The 18,889-nt window shown below is 38.7% G+C and overlaps 3 protein-coding genes across 4 annotated transcripts in view; 2 read left to right on the top strand and 1 right to left on the bottom strand.

Annotated features, from left to right (window-relative positions):
• MGAT4A (alpha-1,3-mannosyl-glycoprotein 4-beta-N-acetylglucosaminyltransferase A) overlaps nt 1-2,696 on the top strand; it is a 72,534-nt gene extending 69,838 nt beyond the window's left edge. For both annotated transcript variants that reach the window (XM_014892739.2, XM_014892756.2), the window contains exons 15-16: nt 282-394; nt 560-2,696. In XM_014892739.2, the coding sequence (XP_014748225.1) occupies nt 282-394; nt 560-586 (140 nt within the window). In that variant the 3' untranslated portion in view covers nt 587-2,696. The remainder of the gene's footprint in view (nt 1-281; nt 395-559) is intronic.
• A 3,336-nt stretch (nt 2,697-6,032) lies between these two features.
• On the bottom strand, nt 6,033-11,193 carry UNC50 (unc-50 inner nuclear membrane RNA binding protein). Its single transcript, XM_014892773.2, has 6 exons — nt 11,024-11,193; nt 10,044-10,327; nt 9,077-9,197; nt 7,026-7,165; nt 6,848-6,949; nt 6,033-6,336 (listed from the first exon to the last, which is right to left on the bottom strand). Exons 1-6 carry the CDS (start codon nt 11,191-11,193, stop codon nt 6,200-6,202), a joined length of 954 nt encoding a protein of 317 aa, XP_014748259.2. The 3' UTR covers nt 6,033-6,199.
• An 18-nt stretch (nt 11,194-11,211) lies between these two features.
• COA5 (cytochrome c oxidase assembly factor 5) lies at nt 11,212-14,188 on the top strand. The gene is made up of 3 exons (XM_014892795.2): nt 11,212-11,345; nt 11,712-11,795; nt 13,889-14,188. Exons 1-3 carry the CDS (start codon nt 11,244-11,246, stop codon nt 13,928-13,930), a joined length of 228 nt encoding a protein of 75 aa, XP_014748281.1. The 5' UTR covers nt 11,212-11,243; the 3' UTR covers nt 13,931-14,188.
• The last annotated feature ends 4,701 nt before the right edge of the window (nt 14,189-18,889 follow it).

The raw sequence follows: 18,889 nt of genomic DNA, 5'->3' as shown, positions 1-18,889 counted from the left end.
AGAGTTAGAGGTGTTAATGCCTTTAGACAGCTTCAAAGCTTTTTTTCTTGTGTGTAATCCTGTTCACATTGGTGTGCACTGATGATGTGCCCCATATTGTTTGCTGCTGCAAAACTGGATCTGATGTCAGAATCACTCACTACCTTTTATTTCGGGACTGATACTGGTTTCACTGTGATTCTGTCACAATGATACTGTGAATTGTGACACTGCAGAAACATTCTCTGGTTTTTGTACTTCAGTTTGTTGAACAGGACTTAATCGAGTATGTGCTTTTGCAGGGAAGTTTGAAAACGGTATAGCTGAAGGAACAGTTGACCCCAGCTTAAATCCTATTTCATCATTCCGGCTTTCAGTGATACAAAATTCGGCTGTTTGGGCAATTCTGAACGAGGTAAGAGGTGGCAGAACATTGATAAACATAACCAGTGAATGGGAGATGCCTTCATTCTGTTTTGAAGCTCAGACTTTTGGCTAACAGTAAAAATAGTTACCTCTTATAACTGAGAAATGTAATACACTAAACCATGACTTGTTTTTTTCTGATTCTCTATTTCAGATTCATATTAAAAAGATTACAAACTGATCATGGAAATCTGCTTTAGAGGGAAAAGAAAGAATTCTTGAAAATTCTTCCTATAAAATCTGACATCCTTAGCAAGTCACAAATTGAAAATACTGAGCATGCACCTTATTCCAAATGTCATTCTTTTTCACTTGAACTCTACCTCTTGTGAAATCTACTGTAGATGAGAAGATTGTATTTACCCCTTCTTATCTGATCCATCCAGAAACTGATGCTCCTCACTGATAACGTTCATCTGAGGCCCAAGTTGTCCTCCACTGTAATGTGACTTTACCATCTTATGGTTGCAGAACCCTGCTACGCCTAACCTGTACTATTTTGATAGTATAGTAATATAGAGTTGTACATATTGTTACATTCCTTGAAGAAAAGAAAATATAATTATTGTTAAATAAGTTTTATGAAGGGGGTACTTTCGGAGTTCCATTTATTTTCTATAACAAGAACCCTCTTTTATAGACTGTCAGGGATATATATTAAAAATGCTAGGGATATTTAATTTATTAAAATAATTTGAAAAGTACATATTTTTATGCAGTAAATTTTAAATTGATATAGTTTTTTTATGAATTCTCTAGTTTAAGTTATCTTTCTACATTTTTCTTTGGAGATGCAAACATAAATTAATACCATATTTCAAATATACTGCCATGTTTAAAAAAAACAAGATTAAGTTTCTAAATTATGTAGTTTTATACACAGAATCTGAATGATGTTCAGAGGCATAAACAGAGTTCTGAAGAGCATTATTCTTTGGGGCTATAAAATTCCACTATGTACAGTTTGTAGCTACAAACATAAAAAGCATGTTGAAATGTCTTGTTTCATATTATGTACTAAATCTGCAGTGATTTGAGATTGAATCCATTGCATTTTAGAAGATTTTTTTTACTCCAAACCAGTTCTTTCTAAAAATATTTGTAAACATTTCCTAGGCTGAACAAATTCATTTTCTGTACTGAAGAAAATCATTCTTCAGCTTTGCTTTGGAGTGACAAGAGGTTACCTTTTATCAAAAGAATGAACAGTAGATACATTTGATTTACAGAGGTCTCCTTTTAAAAAGTTCTGTTATTGCAGTGTTTACTTTGGATACATTAGTGAGTAGTTACAGTTTATTTTTTTCCTTTGTTTAAGAACAAGGTCTTAGTTTGACTCCTTTATGGATCAGTATGGTAACTCACGCTGACTTTATAGTAGGAACTGAATTTGGCCTCAAGGTAGTACCATGCCTTTTCATTTCAAGGGAAATAACAGTGATCTTAAATGAATCAGAAATTCGGTCAGGAACAGAACGTGGTCTGGATTACAATCGGAGTGGAACTGTTGCAGTACTAATGCTGCTGCTTTTCTTAAGAGTCCTGCTGCTTAGGTGCTTATGTGTAAGGACTCAGGCATGGAAAAATCCAGTTAGTCAGAAATGGCCAGGAGAGAGGCAGGAATTCCTCCCTTTAATAGGAATGAAGTGCCTGATTGTCATTGGAGGGAGGCATCCATGCTGGCTTGGGTATTGTCAGTTGTGCTGTGAACCAGCCTCCTGGAACTGACATCTCAAAAGCTAGCCAGCTTTCCCTGTGGAAAAACCACACTCTGCTACCGCCAACACAGAATCATAGAATCACTTAAGTTGGAAATTACCTTTATTGTCGTTGTGATCATGGACAAATGCACAAAACCTGTTGCAGGTTCCTTGATCTAGAGCAGGGGTCTTGAACTTGTATTTCACCATTAAACTTTGGCTGATAGATTTGGCCTCTCTTTCATGATATGTTTATAAGGAGCAGGAGCCTAAGCCTGCCTCTCCATCACCACCCTCAATGCTGGGTTATAGTGTCAACCTGTCTTCTCTTCTGCCTTGTTGGAGAATTGTGCCATAGCTTTGACAATTGAGCAATATTCGAGTTGAAGGACTTAACTACTTCTACAGACTGTTGTCATTTTGCTTTAGCTATGTTGTCTGGGAACACAGGGAAGACAAGATTTGTACACAGAGGTTAAGACCTGTCTAGACTTACTGGTGTAAGTTCAAGAAAAATTAGATAACAAGAGGACCTTGTTTACTTTTTCTGACTGCATCAGATGCTGTAAATAAAATGTTACTTGGAAAGTTTGTGTTGCCCATAGACATTGAGGGCATAAGCTATCACTGTCACATAAATGAAGATTATTCTTGCATTTAGGAATGTGGGTGACTAGGCTCTGAATCCTGTGTGACTCTGGCTTATTGTGGTGCTACAGCCCTGTTTGTTTCCTGTATAATGCCCTGCCGTCAAATTACTGAGACATGCAATGGTTTTTTATCACACATCAGCTGGCAAAGGTCTCAGAAAGTATTTAGGTTTTCTTCTAAGCTGTGTCTGTGAATGAATGATACAAGTGATTTAAACTAGACTGCAGAAATACACTAGATACTGAAGTTTCTTACTAGAACTAGTTTTGATGACAGTGACCTTTTCCATTTTTCCACGAGTTCCGAAATGTACTGGTACCATTTAAGTAAGAAAGCTGTGTTCTTATTCTCAAGCCATTGCTGTTCCTGATGTTTCACAGTAGTTAAGATGAACCACTGCTAATATATTTAAATACATAGAACCCATACCACATTGATTGCAAGACTGGTTAGTAGTATATTTAGTTTTCAAAAATGTTGAGAAGAAATTTATGCAAGGCAACAATTTAAACTAGTGCGTGGTAAAATGTGGGTTGTTTTCTAAAGATTGATGCATTTTTATTACATTGTAGTAGCAAGAGTTGAAAATACTCTGGGCTGCTTCAGTACTTTCAATGTTCCTGAGCTTACAGGCTCTCTAGATAAAATGTGCCACATTAATACAAATTATAGTTCATACATCCAGGTAAATTCAGAGCTGGTGTAATCAGGATTTCTGCAGACAGCTATTTTGGGCTTTGGATCTTTAAATTCCAATCCCCAAGTCAGGCTAAAGTGGTGCACCAGTGGGCCAGCGTCTCCTGCATGTCTCCATCGTAAGGGACAGTGTTGCCATAAGAGATCTTAAACAGCATCTTAAACCTATTATCTATTTTGAGTGAATTTTTCCCTACATGTATTCAATTTCAAGTAATTTTTGTTGTGATCTTAAAAATCCCCTTGAGGCTGCTGAATCTTAAGAGTTATCCAATAATGGAAAGTGCTTAAAAAAAGCCTGCACTTTCCTATGCTCCTGTTAGCTCCTTCTGATGGTGTTAAAGCTTCAGAAAAGCAAATTTTTGTGAAACCAAAGGCATAGCCAGAAACCTTCATTATCTGGACAAATTATCTTATACTGGATGCCAAACAGACTGGCTGATGTGAACATTTGCTTTTCTGAGCTGGTCAGGATTGCTTGGGACCAAGGAAACACAAGACTGTCAGTATAATCTTCCTTTGCTCATTCAGTGGGTCATCCTACTGAAAACTTGTAAATAATGTGAACAGGATGTGATAATTAGAGTGTTTCTAAAGCACTGTATAAGGCTTTGAGCTTTTGCAGGCATCTCAATCGTGTGTTTTCATTGATGGAAAAAAATTCCTATGGATATATTCCTTTTTTCTGTACTTAAAGATGGCTTAGAAAAATTCAGATAGATGTGATTCATGGACCAAGAAAAGACTGGAGTCTTCTGTTGTATCACTGCTTGTCTAGCTGTTTCAAAGCAGTTTTTAAATACCTTGAGTCAGTTTAGAGCATAGCAATTTATATTTTGCCTGTGTGAAACACAGTTCCTTGAATCAGCTGAAGTATGATTAGTCTTTGGAAATATTTGGAAACTGTGTACCAGTTTCTTTTTTTTTCCCCCAGATATATTATAATTTCAGTAATCTCTGTATTTTGTTTGAAGTACTTGCTCCAGATGAAGTATCATAGTAACTTGTCGTTCATCTTCAACTTGGAAAGTATTATTTTAGTCTCATGGGGGAAAATAAAAATTAAATCTTCTCAAACCTTGCTTCCCTAAAATACATGAACTCAAGGTTCTACGTTTCTTCTTACTAGGAAGGATGTATTCTGAAAAAGCTAGAAAGGGGGGGCGGGGGGGGAAAGCCTTCGTGTTTTAAAATCATCTTTACAATCACCAGCATAAGGCTGAAAAGCTATTAAACAACTGGTGTTTTCAGGCTAGCATTGATTGCTGATGTAAAACACACAGCCCATGGAGACCGGGTCATTAAGTCCTCGAGTGTTACCTTTCTGATCTCAGTGGTCTCTAAAGGGTTTTGCTAAGTTCTGCTGTAAAGAGTGAACTGCTGGAAGTTAAAATAGTTTAATTTTGATAATAATGAAGCCTTCTTTCAAGGGGAAAAACATTGATATCTCTAAAAGGAAGGTACACAGGCCCCGAGTCCTTCAACGGTATCCCACTACAGGGCACTAGATTAGAAGTATTTTTACTGTTGAACTGAAGTGGATGATCAGTGATGCTAGGATTAGGGAAAAGGTGTACAGTTAGGCTGCAGCTGCCTGCAGGACGGGAGCTCGTGCTGTTAGCCAGGGAGGGAGCAGATCCTGACTGGAATCCTTCACCTTCCATGGATCAGCAGTTCACTGCTTTCCTTGTTTAAAGGAGAACGTTGCTCAGCAGCTGCTGAGAGGAAAACATGAATCTCTTCAAGCCTTAACAGTGGCTGAAACACACAGTACTGTAAGATGCACTGCCAGCATATTTGGTATTTTAAGATAAATTCTAGTTTTTCCTTAGAGATCAAATTCTAGTATTGCAATTGTCTTACTGTAACCAGTTTACTCTCGTGTTGTTTTGGAAACTGAATCCTAGTGCTCATGTTTCATGATGAACATTGCACTGGAAAGCTGTCATCTTCACTTTCCATAAAGTATTGTTTGTGATGGTCAGTTTCTACTTCTGCCTTGTGGACTTCACAGCTGCAGGCATTGCCATGAGCCCACCCTTGTAGCCAAACCAACCTGTACTTTCCTTCCATATTCATTGACCTGCCACTCAGAATGGTGGATGTAGTAATACCCACTGGACTGCTAGAGATTGGGTTTAAAAACCTGCTGCTATCTTTGGAAACCTGGCATGGGTCATGTTAATTGTGCCTTTCATCACTGTTTCTTCTGTGTGCCAGAGCTGTCCCTGTATATTTGAAGTAGTCACTGAAGTAAATCTGTTCTCACAATCTCTCATACAAGGAGAGGACAGATCTGTATCTAGAGACAGTTGTTGTTTTACCATCGCAACACTATTAAGATCTGTACTTTCACACAGTCCCAAGGCAAGGTATTCCAGTATTACTCTTCAAGAAAACTGCTTTTTGGTGTCACTTAAACCCCTCATAATGTAGAGCTTATGCCAGTATGTGCAAAGTATCTGCAGTAAGAGTTATGCTACATAGACTTGTTGCAGTTAAATTTAAACTACAGAAATGTACAAGTAACTTGTTTTTAGGAATGTACTGCGAAAGTATTTGAAGAAAATTGCTAACATGTTTACTGTTGTAAATATTTTAATAAAAAAGGACACTTCAAACTTTTTTACACAATTATCTACAATAAAGAGAAATTTACAACCATTTACAAAATGTTCTTCATTTTTTCTTTACTGTCAAAATGGCTACGGTAGAAACAAAATCATCAGATACATGAAGTCCTGGTTTTATTTCACTCTGTATTTATAAAAGGAACAAAGCATCTTGGTGAAGTTCCATCCACATGCTAATGAGATCAAATAGAGCATGATGAGAAGTGCAAATGGATACAAAAGAATAGCTGTGTTCTTCAAAAAGGGCAATGCTGAAACAGAAGCAATATTGAAGCAAGTATAAAGTAGTGCTCTTTAAAAAAGGTGCTTCATGTAGAGTAGCCTTGGGGCAAGGTAGCAATAAAAAATAATTCTGCTCTGCTGTCCTCCTCAGACATCTCTGACCTACTAGCCCTACAACTATCTCAAAATGCCTCAGGGAACTGTTTTACCTAAAACTATGGTCTTAAACTCATTATAGAATTTTTATCTAATGCAAATATCTTCACGTCGATTTACAGAGGAACAAAAAAACCAAGCTGTGGTGCTACAGATCTAATACAAGAAGGAAATTTGATGAGGTGGAGAATATAAATTCTTTGGTTAAGATGTCCACCCAGCTGAAAACATTTCTATCAAACTTCATTTACCACAAAGAAAGAATTACTTCAACATGCAGCTGAGCCTCTGCTTTACAAATAACAGGCTAAGATCAAATTAACAGGCTGAAAACACACTCTTCTCTTTAGTCAAATAAATGCAAAAGAAGTTGATGTTACTCACCACTGTATCCTAGGAATGTCACATAGATGTAATAGCCAATTGCAATCAGCCATAATGTATTCCCAACAAAATACCCAATGACAGAATCAGATATGATGACATCTGCAAGGGATAACTGCTCTTAGCTGTTTTGATAGTGCACCATTTTGAAGCAGAGAGCTCAAAGTATTCTACTTACAGTTGATGAAGAACAGCTGGATAAAATGCAGGATGACTAGAAGAGGGTAGAAAGCATTCAGATGTACATCAAAGGCATATCCCCACTCCACATCATAATCTCTGTTCTGCTGCTTCACTAAATACTTATTTGAAATGAACCTACAGAAGATATTTGAGACTCTTGTTAATACGAATCTGTAAAGCTGACTGACAATACACAGGTTTGATGTAATAAGTCATATGCGATCCCGACTCTCCACTACTACGCTTCTGCTAGCTGGGAATAAAAACATGCAAGAATCATGCAGACCAGACTATTGTTAAAATGGTTTTGTTAGAACTATCATCACATCCCTGGCATGCTACAGGCAGCTGAAATACCCCGTGGGTAATACAGAAACAAAACTTCTTTATAAAGATGAGAACAGTGCTACAATTTATCAGTGCAGTCACGAGCTGCCACTTCTCTCTGTACACACAGGGAGATGACTTCAGTCAAGTGCTAGTACAGGATCAGCACATCTCACACAGAGATGGTTTCTTTCATCTCTGCAGAACTGATGCACTACCAGGACAGGAGGAGGGCAGGAGAGTGCTCATAACATGTGCCTATTATTACTGAGAAGATGTGCAAATGCAATGTGCACTGTCCAGTATTACAGGCTATTGAACGAGCCTCAAGGCTCTTTCCTTCAGCTTAAGTTTTGCAGATATCAAAATATTTATTTAATATTTATCATTTAGAAGAGGAGCAAGAAGTCAATACATGCTCAGAAATAAGAGACCAGAGTATTCATGGAATCTTCCCTCTGAACTACTCTTTGTGCTAAGTGTGGGGTTGCAAAGAGGCAGAGCCTGGGTGCAAGGTGAGTAGAGGTGAGGCAAGGAGGAGTTTAGACTCATTAGGAATGGGGGGAGCTTTTAGGAAAAAAACTGAGCCTGCACTAGAAGAAAGGGCTTGAACCAAACTGGAGCCAGGTGACTGGTATTGAGGCCTGCAGGAAGCTGACTAAAAGAGGAAAACCAGCAGATGCTTAAGTTCTCTTGGCTTAGGAGATTGCATCCTGTGACAACAAATTGCTGGAGGATGGGGGCAGGGAGCATTACTATAAGGTCTTCCCCAAGCCATTTATGGGTTGCTGTGCCAGACAGGAGCATAGGTCAGGTGGATCTTTCATCTACTGGTTGTGTTTCTTTTATGTACTTCAATCTCAATTTTGCAACTACAAGCAGGAGTTCCAGAGGCCACTGTCAGGATTTATCCCTTTGCCAATCATCATCACTTTAAGATGCTAAAGTTCCATCCCTAAGATGCTCTATCCCTAAGAACTCTTAAATGCCCTTGCTTTCTTAAGTTCCTTGTAAAATGAAAATTCTTTCTTTGGTGCCCTCCCCTTTCTGCAGCACAGAAACACTGGCTTCCCATCATTTCATGGTTCCCTCACTGCTATAGGACACATTTATGGTGCTGATGAGGCCTAGATTGTAAAATGACCTGCTCCTGCCTCTCTACTTCTGCAAGTCTCTGCACAGTAGAGGATAAAACTGGCAGCACCTACCATGAAAGCAAAAAAGATGCCAAGCACAAGACAGAACAATTGTGGCTGTAGTGGCACTAGCTACAATCTTCAGCAAAAAGCACAGGCCAAGTGTATATTGCCCTGCTTAAACAGAATTATCCTCAGGCTTATGCTACTTGAATTTTTCATTCATTATTTTGATAGAACAGCTTTTTCTTTCTTTAATCACCTTTTTTAAATTTATTTGGCTGAACATTTATTACAGCTGAACATCAACCAGCAAAAAAGCTGGAATGTTCATCATAATACAGACCTTCTGAACATTTAACTTTGTAGGAAAGAGGAAAAAATGTACAAGATTTGTGCAATGTGAAAGAAATATATTCTTTTTAAAGGTATCATTTTGAACAATTACTACAACAGCATAAAACCTATAGTCAATACTTGAGTGTAAATTTACCCCAAACAAAGAGCCAAGTGTCTCAGAGACAGCAGAGGACTCTGTGTCTGAACAGCAGTACTGAACTCAGCTTCAGAAATCACTACTTACCACATCAGAGTTGCAATCAGGAGCCCAATGCCTACGCAGTCTATGAATACAACCCAAAGTAGCAGTTTTATTGTTTCAAAAAAACCCATGTCCAACACAAATCCAAATCCTACAGTAGACACTGAAAACAAAGAAAGATCATTAAAGTCAGCTGTGGAAACGAAAGCATGAGATCTTAAACGGATGGGTTTTTTTTTACAAATCCTGTTATGAAATCTCAACTTTCCTTTTTATCTTTCCCCTGAGATTTTCAGTCCAATAGCTCATTTTTTTTCCAGCAAAAACTAGATATAATGCAATTTATTCATAATATAAACACTCATCTGTACTTGGGTCTAACTGTAATGCTCCACTCAAACTATTTTTGAAAAAATTCAGACAATGCTACAATAGAACATTCTCTGTTTTATAAAAGCTCCTTGTTAACTTAAACCACATGTGTAATTCTATTTCAGTTAAGAGTTTTTCTATTATGAACAGCAATACACTATTTAATACAAGGCAACTGATACGATAACGAATTTGCAGTTCGGTCATTTATATTAGCCACTTTTTTTATAGCTTAATTCTACAATATACAGAATCTCACCAGGATCTTTACAGGAAAAATAGTGTTTTATCGATAATATTCAGGTAAACCAAATATTCAATATTTTTTAACAAAAACAGTGCCATGTGGCATAGGGTTTTCTTACTATCTGTAAAGTTACCGTGAATGATGCAGTTTAAAATGCAACAGAAAATGAGTTGCAACGGAGAGGTAAATTCAAGACTACAGAGTACTACTTAAGCCTACTCCAATTTCTACCTTAACTTCAAAAAGGTTAGGCCTTTTTCTTCTGTTCTACTTTGATTAAAAGATCATCCATACAGATTGGTCCTTTTTTGTGTGTGTTATTAAAAGGAAAATAAATGTTTATCTATAAATTTTCCCTCCCTCTTCTTCATGCTGTTTTCCCGCACTCACCGCAGAGCCAAATACTGAGCAGCACTAGGAAAGCAGGATCATCTCTTGCCCATTGGTCCTTTGTCTGTTTTCTGTAGTGAAAGTTCCTGTAAACCCTCTGTGGTGAAGTGAACAGGTAAAGCATCTGCCAAAGCGCAAACTCGAAGTCCATCTGTCGGAAGTGGAAGAGCCTCCGGAGGTACTTGTAGCGTTTTGCTCCGGCCGTGTGCCTCGCAGCATCTCTGGGGCTCAGCACGCCATTGCCCTGGCTCCCAGAATTAATCAACGTGGTTGGCAGCATCTTGCTAAAGAAAGGATTTCAAAAGATGCATTTGATTTTGCACACAAATATGGCGTACAAATGAAATACTGTGATGCAGGCCACGGCTGCAATGCTGAAGTGACAAAAACAGAGCACAAGCATAAACAATGACATTTGTTGGAGCAAGTCCAGAGAAGGCCATGGAGTTGGTAAGAGGGCTGGAGAACCTCCCTTATGAAGACAGGCCGAGAAGGTTGGGGCAGTTCAGCCTGAAGTGTGGAGACCTCCTAATATCTGAAGGGGGAAAACAGGAAAGCTGGGACACTTAATCAGGAACTGCAGTGACAGGGCAAGGAGTAATGGGTACAAACTGAAAAGGAGAAGTCTAGGTTAGATACAAGGAAGAAATTCTTTACTGGGGAGGGGTGGGGTGAGGCACTGGCACAGGTTACCCAGGGAGGTTGTGGACGCCCCAACCCTGGCAGCGTTCAAGCCAGGTTGGATGGGGCTTCTCAACCTGGTCTAGGGGGAGGTATCCCTGTCCCCGGCGGGGTGGTTGGAACCAGATGATCTTTTCAGTTTCTTCCAGCCCTTAACAGCGTATTACCCCACGACTTAGGAGCGGCCCGGCCGCCGCTGCTGACAAACACCCAAGGCCCCTCAGCGGGGCCGCGCTCAGCTCCGGGCCGGGCCGGGCAGCGCCGCAGCCCCGAGCCCCGCCCCGCGCTGAGGGTCTCACCTGCTGCCCCGGCCCGCGGCGCGACCCCCGCCCCGCCCGGCTCCGCCACCGCCAGCACGGCCGCCTCCCGCAGCCTTCCGGCACCGTCCGTGGCGCAGGCGCCCGGGATCCTCCGCGGAGCCGCCCCGTCCCTTCCTGCCCCCGCCGGAAGCGGCCGCAGCGCCCGGCATGGCGGCGGCGGTCGGCGGCGGCCGCGGGGCGTAGCGCCGGGCTCGCAGCCATGCCCAAGTACTACGAGGATAAGGAGGAGGACGGGCGCGCCTGCAGCGGCGTGAGGGAGGACCTGCGGCAGTGCCTGCTGGAGAGCCCCTGCGTCCTGCAGGTGATTTTACGGCCTCTTACCTCTTGTTTGCAGCAGTTTAGGGAATTACAGCTCCAGAGAGAGCGCAGGTCGCCGTACCGAAGCGAAATCCCTAGTGAACTTCTCTGAAGTTGGAAGTAAATGATCCTCAAAGGCCCTTTCCAACCCAAATTACTCAGTTGGCCAGAGCGTGGTGCTAATAACACCAGTCTTGGGTCCAGTCTCTCTCTTGGCCTTCTCTTAAGAGTTGGACTGGATGATCCTTGTGGGTGCTTTCCAACTCAGAATATTCGGTGATTCTGTTCTATGATTCTGTGAAGTGTTTTGATATCTCTTTGACGAGCTGCAGAAATCAAATTTTTAATTATTTCTTTCTTCATCTGCTAGGAAAACAAAAGCCCTAAACAATGCTTGCGGGAAGGACATTGTAGGAGTTTGCAAGTGACATTCTTTGCATGCAAAAGATCAATGGTAAGTATGATATGTTTTCTGCTACTGGCCTGGATGTTTCCTGTCCTGTCTCCCCCTCTTTTAAAGCACATTATTTAAGTAAAGTGGGTGTCAGTAAGCAGAACAGCTCTTGCCTTTGAATCCTGATTAAACTATGAGTGTTTTACTCAGTTCTCATGAAGAAGAAGCTGTAGAGTAGGAAAAATTGGAAAAGCACATGTTTAAATTGGATTAAGCTTAGAATATCACAAGTAAGTGAAGTAGGTATATTTTCACTATTGTTTTTAGTAAAGTTTTGGGTTAAAAAACATTAATAGATCAGGTAATTCTAAGATAAAATATCAACAAGTTATCTTTTGCCTGTAAGGTCTTTGAAAAACATCCATATAGAGAACATTTAAATGAAGCGAAGTGAGACTTTCACTGTTGAAGCAGGATCTTGCATTGAATTCACGTTGAGTCATTAATTTTCTTGAAATACTAGAAGTCATGATAAATAGCAGTTTGCTTTTTTTATATAATGAACTATCCCATATGGAAATGACAAGTCATTTTAAAAAATGTATTTAGATAAAGTTTTCCTTATTTTGATAGGAGTTCCTTGTCCAGTATTATTTTGCTTGTGTTTCCATAACATTTAAAACATCTTTAAGACATGGTAAAGATGGTATTAAAACTTTCCAAACATGAGAAGTGCAGGGCTCATTTTTACTTTTAGCTGGTGAAAAGTGTACAGCTAAAATGATACTTTAATGTTTTCTTCTGTTTTGTATTAGCCATAGCAGCTTTTTGGACCTCTTTTATATGAACCATATTAATCCGTAAAGTGAAAATTATTATTTCTGTGTATGGGAAGATGTTATATATTGAAAGTGTGAAATAGCTATATAAAGCTACAGTAGCAACATATGCGTCTCCAGGTGAAATGCCTGTATTTTTCTGTCTGTGGATTGTTAAGGGAGCCTGATGAAACTAAGTTTCTAGCTAAATGCCTTCAATCATGCAGGAAGTTGATTTTATTCAACTCTCCCAAATTTTTTAAGGCTGATAAGTGAAGTTTTTCTTGTCCTGTTAATTCTGTAATTTTCAGTCAGACTTGTTTGTTATAATAGTGAAACTTAAAGAGTGTCCAAAACTAAGTTAGATGCTAAATACAGATATCATTTGCAGTATGCTAAAATCATCAGAGGTTTTGCCTAGATGCTGATTTCTTTTCAAGGAAAGAGAAAGTCTTATCATAGGAGTAACTTCAGTACACTTTAGATGTTGAAGTAGGGCCAAGGTTTAAAGTGAAAGCTGCTTGGTTATTGGACAAGCTGTGTCATCATGAGTCTAGCTCTTTACAAATTTTGCTGCAGTTCTGAATTCTGGAAGAAGGTTAGTTAATGGTGGTAAAAGAAACCTCTTCAGTCTAATATCAGAATATGGCTGAGTTGCAATCTGTCACTGCCATCTTCAAGACTGGCTGTCTAAGTTCAGAATAATTCTCCCAAGATCAAAGTATGTTTTTCTGCTTCGTTGGGAAAGAACTTAGAGTTTAGCTTCTGTAAGTACTGCACTGTGGCTTTTATTTTAGCTTTACCATCATCTTTAGCCTTTCATTAAATGCTTTTTATGTAATTGCCAAGAATAAACTTGCAAATTTTTCAAGCTGAATATTGTTTGTTTTTACTAATTTATTTCTATTTTTCCAGAAGCTTTGTGTATTTAAGTTATCCCTCTCCTCACAGACATTTGTAGTCACTTGCACTTAACCAGATCTGAATTTTCCTCCTTCAGTTTATCAGTCACATTTGCAAAGCTGATCTAAGCAGTTTTACACTACCTTGTTTTTCATGGGTTCCTTGCCAACCTGCTGTGCTGTTCTATCACTTATGTTGTTTATTTCAGAATGCACAAGAAGCTTATCAAATAATACTAGTTCTTGTGAGGTTTAAGATCATGTAATGCCTCTTTCATTGGAATCCCCTGTGGCTTGTTGGCTACATCACTAGTTTCCTTCTGCTTTCTTCTGGCCTTTATTCTGATGTTACTAAGTGGCAAGGTAGCACAAACACTCTACAATACTTGTTTTGGAAAATACCTGCTCTTAATATATTGTCTTCAATTTTCAGTTGGATAACAGGGCAAGATTCAGAGGAAGGAAGGGATACTGAAGTCCTTGTCAAGAGACCTAGCCATGGGAATTTGGGGTCATCAGCACTCTACACAAGACAGAGACTAAAGTGAGAAGATGGTACCTGCTGCATCCTTTCATGCAGTGTTTTCGTGGAAGGTATCTACTCATGAGTGTTCTGACAGATTGACCTGGATGTGCATTTAAATGTTAAAAAGAAGGCAACATAAAGCTGCAAGTTCTGGCCAAAATGGGTACTTGTCATGTACTTGCAATAAAAATGTGAAATCCAGAACAAGCTGCAGAAGTTAATCATTTTGTTTTGAAGCGATCTTTTGTGACTACTGTAAATTCTGATAATCATTTTTATTAGAAATAATACAAGGTATGGAACTGGGAGTTGTTGAGGAACTAAGGTGTGGAACTTGATGTGTTGAGGAAGAGTTTCCTTAGTAGAAGAGTATCTCAGAGGGTTTCTCAGAATAGAGCTATTTTCAGAGATGAGAAGTTGACCAAGGTTGTAAAATGTGTGTGCAAGCTGCTTTCTCTCCAGTAGATTTGCTACCCAATAAACCTGTAATAGATGGGAGCAGTGGTGTTTTTCAGTCCCACACTGCTAAGAAAGTGGGATTTATGGGAGTAAGAAGCATTAAATACTGCTTAAACCATGATTGTGGTCAATGTTAACTGGTTCTGCGTAAGAACTGCTTTTCCAGAGGAACATTTCCTTCCATCAGTGTCCCTGCCTCTACAAGCCTTTAAGAAATAAATGCTGCTATAACTCTTACATGTGGAATCTCAAATAACTTCAGACAAGCTGATTAGAAGCCATATTAGGAAATAGGGAGAGGGGAGGGAGCCATAGTAACTTCTTTTCTTGGCTGAAGTTTATAGCCAAATGTCTGATATACATTCAGTCTGAACAGATGCATGCAACACTTAGTGTTTCTAAAACTGATTACTTCAGTGAATGAGCACATGTTGACTATTTAATTGTCTTAAGCAGGTGTTCTGTAATGAGTCAGAGAGTGTTTATATTCCTTGTATGTGTAGGACTTTATTTGTGTCGCCTAAATCAACTCTGATATCACATTTTTGTGTTCTGTTGATCATGTGGAAGCTAGTTCATTTTTTCAAGTGCTGTAAGCCTCCTTTGTTTTCAACATACTATCTCTTTACATACACTAAAATGATAATTGATGTCTATAAGAGCATTTTTAGCTTAACGCTCTAATTCCAAAATATTACTCACAAGCCTTTTCCATGGGGAAAAACTTAAAAAAGTCTAACCTAAAAATAAATATAAAGCCCCATGGCAGGTATTTAAATGTCAGAGAGGAGTGGGACTAGTATGTGAGTTTGATAGTCAAGGACTCTTCCATGGTATGCCCTGCTGCATGGGTTTGTAGTTTGATTGTTAAGTGATCTTTATTCCTTTCTCAGCCATAATCACTAAACCTCAGCTGATGGTGCTGCAGCAGCTCCTTTTGGAAGGAAGAAAGATTGCTACATCATAGGCACAGTTATTTTTAGTAATCAGCTTGATCCAGTGGTGATCAAATGTTAAAATTAAATCTATTGGATATTTATGGATTTAATAATTATCAGAACACATCGTTTGATCCAATAGAATGTTAGTGTCAAAACTTCCTAAAAACTAAACTACCTATGACAGTATGAAAATACTGTCATAGGTATCAAAATACTGATTTGCTCAAGAGACTTATTCCAATATTGTGTGACATAACACTCTGTCTGAAGATAAGTAATTATATAATTGTCTTGGGACTTTGAACACTGTCCTGCTTGAGACATATAAATGCTCCTTTGGGAAAAATAATTAATTTCATTAATGCCCTAAGTCCTATGCGTTTGATTACAGCTTTTTCCCTAATGCACAAAACGTTTCTATTTAAATATATTGATGCTTTTGTCTCGTGTCTTGTGCTACGTTACTGACTTCTACTAAAAAAGTGCATGCTTCTATTCTTTGGTAGATTTTGCAAGATGGAATCTGTGAAATTCGGTTATTGAGGACAAATGGTTGGCATGGTGCCAAAAGGTTCATATTAGTTTTATAATCATAAATATAAGCAGTGCTAATAATTTATATTGAATAAGTAAAGAATGTGGTTTGCAGAGACCTCACTGCTGCTCTTATTCCTCTCATTCATTTTCCATGATGGAGTCAGAGGGTGCTAAACGCTGTCAAGACTGATGTTGCAGGCTGTGGCTCTGTCAGTTAGGACCTGTCTGTGTTACAATATCCTGTTTCAGCACTTAAAATGTTCTCTCTGTGGTCCAATCCTGCAAAGACAGTAGTATTTACAGAGCTGTAAACACACTTTGACCAGGCCGTGGTCATTTACTGTGAAAATTCATTAGTCTGTTAACTGTTCTTTCACGCTACTAAGAGAGGTAAATGTATGAGTGTTTAACGAAGGTCCACATGCACATCTGTTGAAAAGTGAGAGAAAAGAGTTGGTGTTTAAAAAGTATTACACGTTTAGTATTTAAGATGTGCCTCTCAGAAAGAAAGACTAAGCATCTTTAAAAAACTCTCACTGTAGCAGCTTTGTTAAAATCATGGATTTTATGCTGCCTTGATATGTGGTCATTTAGAATCTGTATATTGTAAATATACAATACAAGCTGAAGAGCACAACAGCTTAGTTCTAGTCATAAGCTGTAGTTGACAGAATAATAACCAGAAACCTTAAGGTCCTTTCTCATTTTTGTTTTTCCAAATCTGCCTGCTAAATTTTCTGTCTCTGGCATGGTTTTATTGCAGATATCTTCACAAGATCATTAACCAGTTATTTCTGTAAGTGGCACAATCCACAATGACTTGGTTGACAGTCTGTAAGAAGAAAATTGTGTGAGCAGAGTAGAGAGCAGCCTCTTGAAATGGACTATGCTTTATTTTCAGGATTTGCAGTAGGTTTATTATTAATGTTCTTGAACACTGAAAGTGGAAGAAGCAACAAGATTAGTATTTTAACAGTTGCTTAATTAGGTCAGTAGAAGGTGATATATTTCAAGTAATAATGTATTTTAGTAGCTGAACATTGAAAAAAATATTTTTATGTCAAGTTGAGGTTGGTGTGTCCTGGTGGAGGCTTTCATATGCAATATTCTTTTTTGGCTGGCCTGTAGGTGCTAATGGGCTGCAATGAAATTGAACGGAATAATTTCCCTAAAGATTTTTTAGTAACAGAGGAAATGATACAAATAAATCTCTGTGACCTAGAACAATATTTTTAAAATCTGTAATATTGCTACTATTGCTTTAAAAGAAACTATGGAAAAATAGCAAAGCAGAAATTGGCTTGTACTTCATAAGTTCTAATGATAAACTGTGCTACTGTAAAACTGTATTGTGTTGTCTTTCATTACCACTCAAAGTGGAATATGAACTTTTCCTAGTCAATTTGTGACAGGAACTTTCGAGGCCTTTTTGATGGGGAAAGTTTTGAAGAGTTTCTGAGGTCACAAAGGTCTAATATTTATTAGCTGTTGTCTCAGGCTTTTGGTTCTGTAGCAGCCGTACCTCGCCAACAGTCTTAGCAGGATGGTTTCTGGGATTCTGAGTGGGAAGAAATCTGTTACACGTTGGATTGTTGGCATGCTGAGGAAGATGAGTGTAAATAGTGTGTTGAGGGGATTGATTATCAGATGTGTAGAAATTTGTATTGCTCAGTTGACAGGCAAAAACTCCATAAAGCCCTTTATCAGGTGAGACTGGACATTCAGGTCCATTTTGACACCTTTCATTTAGTCTGACCTTCTGTGAAGCTTTTTATGCCAGAGAAGGGCATCAGCTCTTGAAAATGGCATAAAATCTGATTATGTTTTCTCTTTATAGGATACTTCAATAGCCAGTAATCCCTCTGTAAGGAAGAGCATGTCTGTCTTGTGATTAGAATTTGAATTCAGTTTTCACTTCTGGGAGAAGAAGAGGGGATGGCTTTGCAAAGATGTATCTTATTTTTTTAACTTTCAAATGCATTATAGCAGGAAAATGTAAGAAAAAGATGCAATGAAATGCATGGATTGACTTCCTAAAATCTTGTGTTTTACCTGCCTCCCTTAGTCCCATCACGGGTGGGGGAATTTGCCATCTCCTTTTAGGAAGGAGATAAACCTCTATTACTGATTTTTCCATTAATCTACATACAGGTAAAAGCCCTGCTTTCTTTTTACACTATTGGTTGTGCTTCCAAGTGAGTGTCACATTTTGTCACTTAACACACCATGTTAAGGTGGGATCTCATATTCAATTCCCTGTCCCTTATGACCCCGATGCCTTTTTCTGAATCAGTAGTTTTTCACTCTGATGTTTTCTCAGTGTATGGCTTGTTTTCCCTGGATATAGCTTTGTGTTCTTTTCCTGGACATACAACTTGAGATTTGGCTATTAAAAATAAAAAAAACTTTGAACAGTATACTTTATCATCTGTTCCAGAACTTTTATATGACGGCCCAGTTCTTTTGTTCATCACAGTGTCAGCTGTTGGATTGTCCACAAATAAAATTGGCAGTGAATTTACACCACTGAAGAAAATATGAAATAATCTTAAACCTGGTAATGGCCCCAGAGCAGCTCTCTAAGTACTGTACTGAAATACAACTCCTCTCTATTTGGGAGGTTTCATTACTTACAGTTTAATAAAACATAATCTTAGAAAAAAATCAGGTAAATGGAAAACCTCTCTAGCCTATCCATTCCTACCCTGCTGGGTTTTCTTGTATTTTGCCCTGGGTAATTCAGGCTGCTCTGCTACAAATATCTTGGCCTCACATCCTCCTTCAACACTGGTGCAGCCTAAAGCCCTCCTGGTCCCTTGGGTTTTAGTGCTGTTTCAATTTCCTAATACTAAATGAATATCAATAGTAAACATCGTTCTTGCAGAGTCCTTGGCAGGGAACTGTCCAAGTCTGCTGTTTACAAAGGTTGTATTTTGGTTGATGATGATTAATAATGTCATCAGATACAAAT

The sequence above is a fragment of the Sturnus vulgaris genome, chromosome 2 (genome assembly GCF_052056855.1).
Source record: "Sturnus vulgaris isolate bStuVul1 chromosome 2, bStuVul1.hap1, whole genome shotgun sequence".
NCBI classification, from domain to species: domain Eukaryota; kingdom Metazoa; phylum Chordata; class Aves; order Passeriformes; family Sturnidae; genus Sturnus; species Sturnus vulgaris.
This window is presented reverse-complemented; position numbering and strand designations above follow the sequence as displayed.